Source organism: Mizuhopecten yessoensis, unplaced genomic scaffold (genome assembly GCF_002113885.1).
Source record: "Mizuhopecten yessoensis strain PY_sf001 unplaced genomic scaffold, ASM211388v2 scaffold10937, whole genome shotgun sequence".
In the NCBI taxonomy this organism is placed as follows: Eukaryota; Metazoa; Mollusca; class Bivalvia; order Pectinida; family Pectinidae; genus Mizuhopecten; species Mizuhopecten yessoensis.
Genome location: NW_018408796.1, coordinates 244,488 through 258,979, shown reverse-complemented (window position 1 = coordinate 258,979; position 14,492 = coordinate 244,488). Strand labels below are relative to the sequence as shown.

At 36.6% G+C, this 14,492-nt stretch overlaps 2 protein-coding genes across 3 annotated transcripts in view; one reads left to right on the top strand and one right to left on the bottom strand.

Moving 5' to 3' along the window:
* Window positions 1-4,164: 4,164 nt before the first annotated feature.
* LOC110463863 lies at window positions 4,165-12,249 on the bottom strand. Its single transcript, XM_021518767.1, has 2 exons — window positions 12,153-12,249; window positions 4,165-7,646 (listed from the first exon to the last, which is right to left on the bottom strand). Exon 2 carries the CDS (start codon window positions 7,624-7,626, stop codon window positions 4,459-4,461), a length of 3,168 nt encoding a protein of 1,055 aa, XP_021374442.1. The 5' UTR covers window positions 7,627-7,646; window positions 12,153-12,249; the 3' UTR covers window positions 4,165-4,458.
* Window positions 12,250-14,274: 2,025 nt separating this feature from the next.
* The window catches only part of LOC110463847 (serine/threonine-protein kinase 31-like), a 57,546-nt gene continuing 57,328 nt past the window's right edge, over window positions 14,275-14,492 (top strand). For both annotated transcript variants that reach the window (XM_021518740.1, XM_021518739.1), the window contains exon 1: window positions 14,275-14,348. In XM_021518740.1, the coding sequence (XP_021374415.1) occupies window positions 14,286-14,348 (63 nt within the window). In that variant the 5' untranslated portion in view covers window positions 14,275-14,285. The remainder of the gene's footprint in view (window positions 14,349-14,492) is intronic.

The following is a 14,492-nucleotide window of genomic DNA, read 5'->3' as shown; positions in this document are numbered from 1 at the left end:
GTATGAATTATTCTTTAAAAATGGTGTAAAGTAACCGATAAAATTAAATTGGTAAAACACGTGCTGACAAACTAAATGACAGTTAATGAAAAGTCACTGAAAATCAAATGTAATTGAAAATATATATACATTTATAATTTCAATTGACGTTTTGATTATGTTTTTTTTGTTTGGCTATGTATCTCAAATTGCATTCCAAGTGATTAGAGCAAATGTTGATCAGTCAAAAATTGCTAAATGCCTGGATGAATTGTCAATTCAGATAACTTTTATTGTGAGGTAAAACTACGATGAAGCGAGAGTCTAATTACGAAACCGAAGTGAGTACTTTTACACTGATGCTTTCCAGCGAGTATTGGCCGGTAGCCATATTAACTGGATATGAACATTTTTAAATGTCACGAATTTGAACGTTGCTTTCCTTTAAAATATGATATTTCATTCCAATCTTTTTTATTGAAAAATTAATCAATCATCACGGAAACACAGTGTCAAATATGATATCTCAGGGGAAGATATTATGACGGTATTTCTTTCCTACTCAAAGATCATCATAAGACATAGGTCATCCTATTAACAAATATAAATGCTGCGGTTTAATGCACAGTTTGAGTATTAAAGGACATGCATATCGTTATAATTGGTTTTTCAAAATACTAGCCGTATAGGCCCTAAATTTTTCAAATTTTAGATACCCCATCAAGGATATCAAACATATCGTTTTCTTTAAATCTATAACATATAATATTTTACGTTTCCGGTTGTAGACTATACAATAAATATTTTGTCATTTATAAGAAACACTCTTGTCAAAAAAGGTGATAAATAAAGATGGGCTATTTGTTTTGGAGAGATTAGCGAAACATATAAAAATCACTTAAATGGACACTGATCGAAAACACTGCGAAATCCTTGATTCAATGCTGCATTATAAGTATCTTAGCCTATACATTGCACTCTACATTATTGATGTAATTTTTAACTAATAAACTATTTAATATTCGTGTCTTATAAGTCGTAGGGCCTATATATAGACAGCTTTTGAAATATGACGTGCGGGTAAGTCATTTGATAAAGATATAATGCTTGGCCGGCAAATCATCCTAAATCATGATATTATATCATAATGTATATATAGATCGTTAAATTTGAATGTGATATTCCAAACAATGACATAGAATCGTTTCCCATTGCTAAGCAGAAGTAAAAAAGCAAGCATTTATACTAAAATTAACTATAATCATTAAACAATATGTCTGCTATAACTATGCATTAAATAAATCCGGTATCTCATATATGTATACTACCCGAAGCTGCTAGTGGCCCTAACTTAATGTTAATGAAACGCATGCTTCTTGTCGTGTTTTATTTATTTTGTCTCCCCAAAACATTTCCGGATACATTGTCCCGAACCTTGTCGAACTCATCTCTCAGAGATGCATTTGTCAACACTACACTTGGCAGAGGAGATGAAGAGTGAAGCCATGGGTTTACAAGAGATAATGAGCAATGTGTGTTCTGTTGATGGAAACGTTAAACTCAGAATGACATGTAGTCATCAGCTCATTAATGCAGTTACCTGCCTTACAACATTGATTTGCATATTGATATGTATAATTCTGAACTAGTTCTGAACTATATTAAACCCAAAACATGAAAATTGATAGCATCCGTCAGTCCAAGATCGCAGACGCTTCCAAGACATTGATCTGCACATTGGTGACATCTAGACCAGACAGTGGTTCCTACAGTACAACGCCTAGACATACGATATGTATGGATTCACTAGTTGTCGTTTGAGAACCTCTACAGTGTGCAAACTTCAACTTCCTCTCTCGTTACGTGTAAAGGGAAAAAGAGAACATTCATCACCCGTTCTTAAATTCATGCAATGGCTTACAGTAGAGTGACGCCAGCACCAAATGTGTACGAAATCGAGACACATCTTGGAAAATCTCTAGAGCACCACCAAGAACTTGTGCTACCATACCTTTTCTAAGACTTTTAAGTTCACTCAAATCAGCTGAAAGACATTGTTATTCAAAATCGCTGTTCAACTTGATGCTCCAACAGTTTTACTGTGCATTACCTGAATATTATTGTCATGAATTAATCTAAACGAATTTTGTTGTAGTCACGTTGCATTTATGTAAATCGATAAAAAAAATTTTTTTTAATAAAGTGATTGGGCGCTATACAAACAAGAGGCCCATGGGCCTTAACGGTCACCTGATATATTTATACAGAGAGTTGATTTTGTTTTTAACATGTACAGAAATATTATTCAAAGTGACAAAAAACAATAAAACCACATTATTCAATATCTAGCGTATAGATTTAAGACTAAAAAGTTTTTTAAACTAACACGTCTGATTCTAAACAAGGAAAATGAAGAAATTTTAGCACACTGACTCAACCCTACAGCCCTTGAGGGTAGGGCTGGCTCAACATTTCTCAAAGTATCAAACTGTCGAAACTGTCAATTCAAGGTTATAATTCCAATCAAGTTATTAACATGTAATATTCAAAGTATCATTTGCCATTATAAACCATAATAAATTTTGCCCCCCCCCCCCTTCCCCAGGGGGTAAACGTGAGACCCTAGGGTCATAAACCTTAAGACCCTTCCATCTATGAAGAGTATTTGATTCTACCATATCTGGGTCTTGAGAAGAAGATTTTTGAAATTTCAGTCAATTCAACCCTTTTTGGCCCCACCCATCAGTCCCTGGGTGTCAGTCAGGGCTCATATGTGCATATTATCAAACTGCTACCTAATACTGATAATGCTAACCCAAATTGAATTACTTCCAATGGAAATTAAACAAATGTTGGTCCAAAATGTGATTTCCCAATATAAACTATAGTAAAGTTTACCCCCTCCCCAGGGGGAAACGTGAGACCCCAGGGTCCCAAGTCCATTAACGATCACCTGAATTGTACTTATTTCTGTTGTTGATGCATGATTTGGAAAGAATTATGTATACATTAAAAGAAGCGACTTATCCTTTAATAAAGCAAAACGCAGAAAAAACTCAACTATTTTCTTTTTAATTTAATCTAAATAGATAACATAAATTAGGTCTTATCAAAAGCGCCATTTTCAAACGTACTCAAGAATCGTTTCCATGGAAACTATACTATTAGATATCCCAAAAGGGTTTAACATTATCATGAAGTATTATTTGACACTTCCAATTCGCATCACACTTCCAATTAATATCAATGAAAATTATTTGATTCTTGCATTTTTTGGTTCAGCAGATGTCAAACTTTTCCAGAAAAAGTACAAAATTCTAGGAGCCATCAAAAGCTTTCTGTTGCCCAATTCTAATTGCATACAAAACAAAAACAATAATTAATAGAAATCGTAATTAAGGCGGTAGAGTAATTGTAATACTATAAATGTGTGGAAATGTAATTATGCCTCAACCATTCCTTTCTTTGATAAATGTCGTCAAATAGAATAGAAGACAAGATCAAGACAAACCATAGAATCAACAAAACTGTATTTTAACTCAAAATCGATAAAACTAGGGCAAAATATGAACAATTGAAAGATTCACATAGAGGCCCGCGAACTAAATATACTTAAGTGAGACCAGGTGTTTTGGAAAGATAGGTGTCTTGTGTGTCATCGATGGCACCCGCTATGTAAGTCTATGTTAAATCCAAGTATGACACGTCCTCATAGCGAGAACTGGGATAGTGATACAACGCCGTTGGTTGGGGACGCAGGGATAATGATATACAATTTTGATGAAAACAGTCCTGTGATTATGAACAAGTCGAAAAAAATACCATGTTTACGGACGGACGACGCAGACCAGACGGTTGTAAAAGTTCAGACGTGACTTTGTCTATAGTGACTTGAAAACAATGCTACCAATATTTTAGTTATAATGACCTTGACAAATGACTTCCATGCGCATATTCGAATTTGTGCACTGTATGGCAAACAAAAATATATCAAAGTCTTGTCACGTAATGATCACAAGGACTGCGACGAAAGAATTATAATTTTAGTAGCAATGATCTTGACCTTTCAACCAACCGAAATTTGTCAAAAAGTAAACATACCTATGCTTTTTTTTTTTTACTTTCAATGAATATGGCTGCTAGAACGTTTACAATAATGCTTAAATGAGTGGAAACAACACTTTCTCTAAGCAACCATTTATGACGAAAGGGGTCGTAATTAAGATTTAATTATACTGACAATCAACAAATACAACTGCTGACAGTAACTTGAAACTTATCTGGATGTAACAAAAACTGCTGACAGTAACTTGAAATGTATCTGGATGTTACAGAGTAATTAAGATAAGCAAATCTCTCAACATCGAAATTCTGTGTACCCAACACGGTGGTATTGTTGCTTTTCTCAATATAAGCACAATTAACAAAACTGTTCATTAAAACAAAGCCGTGTTTGATGGGAACTTATTCACTCAGGATTTATTCCTTGCAAAAATTGGGTGGAAGTGTAATGCTCTTCTCGTCAATAGTTGCACCATCCGGCCACTGATACAAACCTGGTGGCATAGTTGGTGTTTTCGGAATCAGCATGCCTTTACCAGCCATTTCAGGCTCAGTATCTACAGTCTCGATATCAATTTCACTGTCGGTACTTTCATTTTCATCGCTTGAAGAAACTTGCTTTGACTTCTGCTTGGACCTCCGCTGTTTTTTCAAAAACTCGTCATAATCTAAACGAGGTTGTGGTTTGGATTTTCGCGGATTTCGTTTTCGTGGATTTGTCAAACTTTTTTGCACTATATCTACAGGAACAATATCGGTATCGTCAATAAAAATTACATCATCAGTATTCGTCTGATGATTTGAATGGGATGTTTTATGAGAATCTGTTGGGAGGGTTTGTTTAGCCCTTTTGATGACTGAAGCTGTATCTGCTGCCGATGACCTATCTGGTTTGGTTTCCGAAGGTATTGATGTATGCAGGACTGCTTTACTGGACGTCGATTTACTCGACTGGCTGGGTAATGTCTGTCCTTGGTTTTGACTGGCTTCACTCCTTTCCAGTAACAATTTCATTTTCTTCGCAACAGATAACTTTGAAAATCCATCATACTGAAGATTTCCAGTGTTATTATCTTTAACGCCTGCATTAAGCGAGGTTGGGGCAGGAGAACCTTGGGATACCGTAGGAACAAGAAGATATTTTTGATTTCCAATAGTAACAGTTTTCCCTTGAACTGGCAAAGTTGGTTGGGAATCCGTATTTTCCACGCCTCTGGGGCCAATGTTTACCACTGTAGGTGCCTGTTTGTTTTGTTTTTCTGCCATTAATTTGGTCAGTGCCTGTAGTCCCGATTGAGGGATTTGTCCAGGAAGACAGTTCTGTTTCAAAAACAAGGTACCAGGCGGAAAGTTCATTGTGCTTGGCAAGACACTGGACGTTTGAATCACAGGAACAGGCTGCTGTATCGAAGTGACCGTAGACTGCCCGATAGCTGCTTCTTGTACAGGAGGAACAATATTTCTGACTTGAGCCCCGGTAATTGTTTGTAGTTGTATCTGTGGTGTAGATGGGATGTTTAATACATTTGTCTGTTGCTGAGGTTGTTGCACTATTTTGTTTAGTACAAGCTGTCCCGTTTGTACAACATTCGTCTGGTTTGGATTTGTATACATGTTGGCATAAACTAACTGTTGCTGACCCTGGTTGGGAACGGCCTGATTGGCATTGGTCAATACAATATGCTGGGCGCTCTGAGTTACAGGTATGTGTGGATTTGTGTTTGCCAAAAACAATCGTGGTGGTCCATTTGTGTTACCATTTGCTAAAATCAACTGAGAGCATTGACTTTTCGGTGGCCGATTTGCATCCGTAAGAACAATTTGTGGTTGAATCGTAGAGGTCAACTGATTTGGATTGGTTAACACCACTGTTTGATTCTGGGTACCTGTTGAATTTGCACCAGTCAGAACCACATGTATTGGATTTTGAGCGCCTTGAGGTGCGTTTAAACCTGTCAGAACTAAGCGTGCTGGATTTGAGGTATTTGTTGAGTTTGAACCAGTCAGGATCACTTGCGATGGATTTTGGGTACCTGTTAGAACATATTGAAGCGGCACCTGAGGTGATGATACCTGGTTATTATTTGTCAAGAAGAGTGGAGTATTTTGGACCAAAGGCACAGTGTTAGATCGGTTTTCAATGTTCTGATTTTCTTGTGCAGTTGATGAAGTCTTCAATGTTTTGCTATTATCTGTAGGTTTCAAATTGACTGGCATCTTACTCTTGTACGGGGCAAATGACACGGTTGCCTTTAGTGCATTAACGGTTAATTCGGCTGGTGCGGTAGACTTAGATTTTGACTTTGAAGCCTCTGTTCTTGATTGGTTTAGTGAGTGTTTTTCTCTGAAATCGGCAATTTTCTTTGTTTGTGGTGCATCTGTAGTGCCGAGAATTCCTTTCAGCGTAGAATATTTTGTTATGTCTTCTGACGCGGTAATATCTTGTCGCCTTTTCAAAAGTGACACTAATCCAGGCTTAGTCTTCAATTTAAGATCAATGTGTCGACGACTTCCATCTTTATGAATGTGTGAATGATGTGAATCACCGTACTCATTATCTTCATACTTCGGCTCGACCTTCACTTTAATATGTTTAAACATTGCCGATTTCACATCAGAAGACGGATTTTGTAGTTCTAACCCTGGTTCTATTTTCACTTTTGTTTTCTTCAGAGTATCTTTAGTTTCTTTTGTACATTGCTTTCCCGGTGTTGTAGTTTCATTGTTCTTTTCTGCATGTGTTCTATAATCTTCCGACAAATGGTTAGCTGGATCAGATGACGTTTTTATTTGCGCATGGATAAATTGATCACGCATGATATTTGACTTGGTTGAATTATCTTTTAGTTTGGAAGACTTCTGGTTGAGGTACTGATAACGTAATTTGTCTCTCTTAGAGAGAGATTTCTTGTGCAAAATATCCCGTAGCGGCATTGTTTTTATATTTGAAGATTGTTTGACATCAACAACGTTCGCTTTATACGGTGTATCATCCTTTCCATCGAAGCTTTGCTGTGTGTTTTCTAAGCAAGACCGAGCCATGCTGTCTGATTTTATCACATCCTGTTTGTAGGTATACGGCTTCCTAGTCTTCGTTGGGGTCTTTGGCCGAGGTCTTAACCTATCACTAATGAATTTGTATCGACAGGAATATCCACACTTATCGAAACGTCTCTTCCATTGCCGGTAAAATACCCGGTGTCTTCCGGAAAGGTCATGATCAATTTTTTGCAAAACAACTGAACATGGTTTGCATAGAGCTGCACGAGATTTAGCCTGCTGTTCGACCTTGAGTATTTGTTCGATTGGTCGCGAAATGTGTTCTTCTTCATGTTGTGTTAAATACGCGTCCAATGGCATCGTGAAAACGGCATCAATTTTCAATCCCATGTCCATCGTCTCCATTTCTTCGTCGTTATCGTCCTTTTGATCATATGGCGACTTGTCCCACATGTTTTCTATTGGTCTAAACGCTGTGTCATCATCTGCTTCATTTGTCAGCATGTTCACTGTGTTTCTCGCCGCAGCCCATAGTTTGGCAGCTATGCCTGACTTTTCCGCGTCGGCACATGAACCGGAGGCCATATTGATGTCGGTAACCAGGTCTGAAATTGAACAAAAAAGTGCGCTTAGGTACACAATGATTGATAGGACGGTAATGGTACAACATATTTGTTTAAAATCAACACAGTTCAGATGTGTAACATCAATATACCGGGAATAATTACCTGCATGAGGTCCTAAAACTATATCGTTCATGGCACGGTTTTGTTTGTCAGTAATTGATATTAACAATCACCTCAAAAAAGCAATGATAGTTAATTCTCTTTGAGTTGAACCTCAGATTATTTAAGCAACATCAAATAATCACAAGAAATCTGAAGGTTGGATGTACCTTTATGAATGATCAGCAAGCTTTTACACAGTAATCTCGTTCATTTAAGGTTGATTTTATTTTGTTTAACGTCCTGTTAACAACTATAGTGATTTAAGGACGTGCCTCCATGTATAGTGTGTATACGTGCATGTGTATGGTGTGTTGGTGTATTTGCCTCCTTGTGATAGCGCGGATCTGATGCCGACTTTACAGTGCTATCTCACTAAATACCATGCCGAGGCATTCCGCCCGGTCATTTAGGACTCATCCGAGGTAATAAATATCAAAAGAATGAAATACATGTCTGAAGTGTTCCGAAGCAATATTTAGAAATACAACTAAGTGCGGGCCTTTAAACTCTTATTTACAATTTACAACTCTTTTACTACAACAGACGATCACCTTTTAAACAGGTCTACTTCTATTTCATGTGAATCGTGTCAGACTAAATCCTAGATCAAAGATAGCGGCCAACTTCGGGGACTGATGCGACGTGAAATAATATCTAGGTATACGGAGGGTAGGGAAGCTGGTATTCAATAACGAAGTACGTGCAGCCGAGCACAGGAAATATTTATAACACACATATTACGATTTAGTTCGTTTAGTAATCATCATTGGTACGAGTTGTATACAAAATGAAATTCATATCTAAAGTGCCCAAATCTTTATCACTCAAACTTCTTATTATTTTCAGATTCTGCCTTTCACTTCCGCCACTATTTTGAGACAGCTCGACCATTTTATGGGAAACTGCTAGTCGGATTCCAATAACAATTTACGTGAAAAAAATGTGTTCATAGATACGCTCGTACCCTTTTCGCAACATGCAACCAAATTGACTTTATTTCCATCTATCATGATCCGAAAACTTTAGACAAGGATTTCATTCTTTTCACCTTATATACGTCTAACGGGTCCTACATGGACGGCACGGCTATAACATGAAATAAAACAATTAACTAAGAATATGTAAAACAGACGCTTCCTTACCTCGTATTTCTACGGATCATTTTGAAAAGTTTAAATTGTTAATTATTATTGAATTCTTGCACTATACATAAAGGATCTGAAACGATTTCCCATTTAATTTTTATGGAATGAATTTTAGCGAGTTTGATAAAATTCGAAGGAAATGGTAATGGGTTTGTGAGTCTTCTTTACATCTCCCCTACCAGTGCATACAAAGCGACATGTTTATCCCTGCGCGCTACTTATCTATATAGAGAAAATGGGGAGATATGCAACCAGATAAAAAATTCCAAATTGCCTGTAGCACTCACATGATATTAATTATATGGCGAAAATGCATTCATTATAAATTTGAGCATGTTAGAGAATTTGAAGAGAACCAGCAATCGTCATTGGCCCCATCTGTGTGCTTTCAATGTTTGAAACATCTTCCATTATTGATCTTACGACTCCATGAGTTATGGGTCAGTCAAAGAAGTACCCTGAACTGCTTACCGTATTTGACACAAGTAAGCGGTAATGTTGGGAAACGTAGTTCAGTTGATCAAGCTTGATATATACTTCTATTCTAGCAAGCTACGGGACAAATATAGTTATGCCTAGCCACGTGGTTATAAAGATTATTTTAAGACATTCCCTAGCAATTATATACAGGTTATTAATCTAGGCATTATGGTTCGGTAGAAGTCGTACTTAACTCATATATATACCATGATGACCTTCAAAGTATGCCAATGTAATTGATGAAAACAAATTCGATAGCCCTCTATCCTATCAAACTACCCCACAAATACCATGACCGTTTGACGTAATGCGTTATCGTTCTGCATAAGTCGTTTGTAGTTTAACACATATGGTCATTTCAGCAAGAGATATCGCACGGAAAACATGTGACTTTTCATAAAGTCCAAGTAAGGTGTTGGCGTAATTAGTAGTAAAGGTATTTGTAGGACGTTCTACGGTAACCAAAGCATAGAGTAACCCTTTTGTGCGGACGACGCCATAAACATGCCACCTTTGCTTCGCAGGAAACACAAAAGTACCAACATTTCATTATCGTGTTCACAAGCAGGACTAGCATATGGTACCGTTAAAATTGAGGTCGAGTGGCAACTCAAGAAGAAAAGCATTATTTATCTAAAGGTGGCATGAAAATCAAAGTTTCACGATATTCGAGACATTGCTCTAAAAGTTATCTCACGAAAACTATGTCACTTTCCACGAAAATCAAAATTGCCGCTTGCAGTCATATTACCTTTAAGATTTCTGTCAAAATCGACAATTAGCGTGTATATATAGATACTGTAGCTACGTATGTGCAGACAATTTCATAAAATTCAAAGCATTTCTGTAAGAGTTATCGCATGGAATGGAACCCATTTGACTTTATGAAATCCAAGATGGCTAATCTCTATATAATATTCAAATATAAACTTTGTGACTAAATGCGTTACGTTAATAGCTTTTTATGATTAACTGATGAAAGTTCGCGGCGCCATCCTGGATTGTAAATTGCTTCGATAAATAACATCAGTTCGAAAGGGCCAGGAGGGGAATGTCTGTATCAAGTTAGGTTCATATTGGACTGAGAGAACTCAAGAAAAAGATTGATTAAGACACTATCGTCAAATTCTTGCATATTCAACAAAAAATGGAAGTTGACATTTTCCCTATAAAACAATATTTGAGAAAAAAGCGTCAACGATATAGAGCTGTTTCATAATTAACCAATCAGCACTTGCGGCAGTCATCTGTGATTTCCAACCGCTTTGATAATTAACTTGAGGCCGAAATAGCCGCGAGTGGATTTTTTGTACCAAGTCTGGTTCATATTATACTAGTAGAACTGAAGTCGAGATGAAGGTTGTTCATTGTCAAATTTATTTAACTTTATCCCTGACGAAAACCGGAAGTTGACATTTCCCCCAAAACATGTAACCGAGAGCGACACTTCAGACCACGAACAACCCAAAATAACATATATTGTTTACAAGTTAACAAACATGTTCATAATGATGCTAACTATACTTTCAAAGATAGACTGAGTTCATCTGATGTTGTGAAACACTTCGTCGGGGAGCTTTTATATATGTATGTATACCTCTCTTCATCAATACAAATGCACGCAATGGCGGTGGTCAACACAAAATACATTAATAAACTATGGTAACAATATAATAGTAAATATTTGTCAGTTATATTGATATAAAATGGTATTAACATATTGTCAAAGTACCACACTTAGTTTGGCATATTATATCGTTCTAAACATTCAATCCAATTCACGTGTACAACAAAATGAAGTAACAAAGCCGAGTCCACGGACATGAAGAAAACAACGTATTATTTATTTAATCAAAACCAACCGAACAGTAAAAATTAAAGATATTTGAGCGTGTAAAATTAACAATGGTCAATCTGAAATATCAGGGAACGTAATCTAACATATACATATTATATATCCCTGTAGATTGCCTCGTAGTGGTCTTACACGTGACGGCATAAATAAAGGGAGTTTTCTTCAATAAAAAAAATGTAGAAATCGCCAAAAGATGGATGATACATTTCTATCTAAAAATATAAATAACTTACTATTGCTTTTGACCTGGGTAAAAATGTACGGACCAGTCAAAACTAGCAAAACAATACTTGGCACATTGGTAGCAATACCAATAGTAATTAAGTCACGTGCATCAGAGACATATAAAGCCAGTAGTATATACGTCTCTGCGTGCATGCATATGGCTCGAAATATTCATTCACTCGAATATAAAAACGTTAAATGTACGTCCAAGCTTGTATACTGACAATGACATGTTATATTTCAGTAATTTCCTCAAAAAATAATCTTTTATATTTAAAACAAATGTGCCGCCGACTACATCAGTCAGCCAACGATATATATATGTCGTTAAAACTCAAGTTATTTACGGTGTAATATCGGTATATTCATAGATACCGATTGAGTTTTAACTTGTTTAAAAACCTTGATAGTTCATATAGCAAAAAATGCAATAGGTGTCTATACTACATTTTGTACGTGTCGTCTGCTCATTGCGTATTGATATCACCGGGGAAAATACTGTGCAAGTGAAGCCCCGCCTCCATGCTCACTAGTGTATGCGCGATGGAAAGCGTGCAAAGTTGCCGCCATTATGGTTGTTGAAGCACATTTTTGTTAGCATTATATCCGTTATAAGCCATCATAATTGTTTCAGACCTGTTCGTAAGCAGCTAAAAGGGCATTTAATAATTTACTTACCGGTGTTAAATCGACAGTTTGAGGTCCGTATCTCCTAAATTCCCATGCTTTTATCGGACCACATTCGTAGCTTCTTACGACTATAAATAGCGGCGGACTATATGCGAGATAGTGCATAGTCAACACAAAGTGGGTCACGCTATTGATTGACGGATGTCCCGCCCACTGCTGTTGTGCGGTCTATTATTAGCCTGGGCAACCAATCACGTGAGACACTGGCTCATGGTGGAGGAATAATGTTGTACAAAGATGCAAAGTTACAAGTTATCGGACACAAGATGCAATATATATTTCTGTTTAAACGGGACAAAGAGAGTACATGTATTTTTATCCGCTATGTTAATAAGACAAATTAGTGACCTATCATATGTAGATAGGGGATCTATAAGGGAAATTCTAACAGAGGATGTAGAATTCGGGTCAGAACCGACGCTTTGTCGAGGTTATAAGTGCAAATGATTGCACTACTTCTTGCACATATTACCCGGGAAAATGTACATTGACAGTGCGAATACAACAGTTAATACACTATATGTATACCGTTAACCAGGACCTTATTTTGGTAAGAGCGGGAAAACTGAGGTATCTGCATGAAGGTATACTAAAAAAATTAAAGTAGTTCACAGAAAATATTCATAAGCATATGAATGCCATCTGGACAAAGGCAAGTTCAATTAAGCACTGCATGTTGAATTTGCCTCTGTCAAGTTGGTATTCATATTGCTTATGCATGCCAACTGAAATCAGTTCAATATTTATATTTACCATTTTTGGAATCAAATAGAAAATTCAAATGTACGCAATATGATTTGATATACTTATATTATTCGGCATTTAGTTCACATTATGTATTTATCGTATATATACTTGTTCAATTAATAGAACATCCATCTACCAAGGGAGGGTCAAAGTGTTTGATAACGCAACAATTATGACGTCACCATTCGGCTCATGGTGTTTTCTAAACGTTGGTAAACATATTGAAATGACGCCACGTTTCAGGTCGTCAGCCGATATTTTTATAATTTCAACCGTTTGGAACTAGGGTGAAATTATTTTTACTATGTGATGCGGCGCCAATACAAACCAGATAATATAGATGTTCCGAACAATACAGAACCATTTTTATTTTTATTATGCCGGTAACGTAACGTCATGATTCCGTTCTCGATGTCATGTAAACTGCATTAGTTGTTTATTTTATGATTTTGGTAAGAAAACTGAACGTCAATTCAATTATGAGCAACGGTTTGCATGGCCGCAAATTTTGCCCCCGCGCCGTCCCATTACAACAGTGTTAGAGGGCAAGTGTAATTATATAGGCTATAATTACAACTGCTCGACTAAAAGTACAACTGCCTGTTTCAGGAGTAGGAATATGTAAACAAACAAAATGACCGCCTGAAATGTATGTTGAGGCAGGTCAAATGGTTTTTGTAGGAGTACGTCTTAAAAAAGAAAAAATATGTAAATATAAAAAAATCCCTGGTTGTCTGGATGTAATTATTGTTGATATAATTACAAGAGGCCTCTGGCAAATCCCATTAAATTGCCAGAGGCCACTTGTAATTATATCAACAATAATGAAGTGAATACTATACCCCCGACTTACANCCTGAAATGTATTTTGAGGCAGGGCAAATGGTTTTTGTAGGAATACGTCTTAAAAAAGAAAAATATGTAAATATATACGTATATATATACTGTCCCTGTCTGGATGTAAATAAAACCTAGCGGGTTTTATGGGATTTGCCAGAGGCCACTTGTAATTATATCAACAATAATTACATCCAGACAACCAGTTATTATTTAAATATATTTTCCTTTAATCACGTACGGACCGTAAGAAGCATTATATATAATTCCGTGTCATAATAAATACAGGTGAAACAGAATGGTTAATTGTTATGTAAATATCACGGAATTATCAAAGTCCGTAGTAATATCAACATTAGCGACGATGCCTAATGTGTCCCACAGGTTCAAAATTAGGTAAACCTGAACATTTATATCATATTGGATTTATTCCCGTTGTTTGAACGAGTTGTGGTACTTCCATGACATTTTCCAAACATTTTGATAGGGGGCGCTCCTTCGCGGTATATTTTCAAACCACGTGGGTCAGAAGCAAACATGGCGAAACGGGCGACAACCTACGATGTTTTTGTGGGAAATCTACCCACTGATGCGAACGAAGTAAGCTTTCTTAGTGTAAAATACAATTTGAGGATTGTTCATTGACTATATTTTATCATTTTACTCTGAATTTGGCCCGGCTCGAAGCGGAAATTGAAAAAGGAAATACCGTTTCACATTTGACACATTTTCCCGGAAAAAATT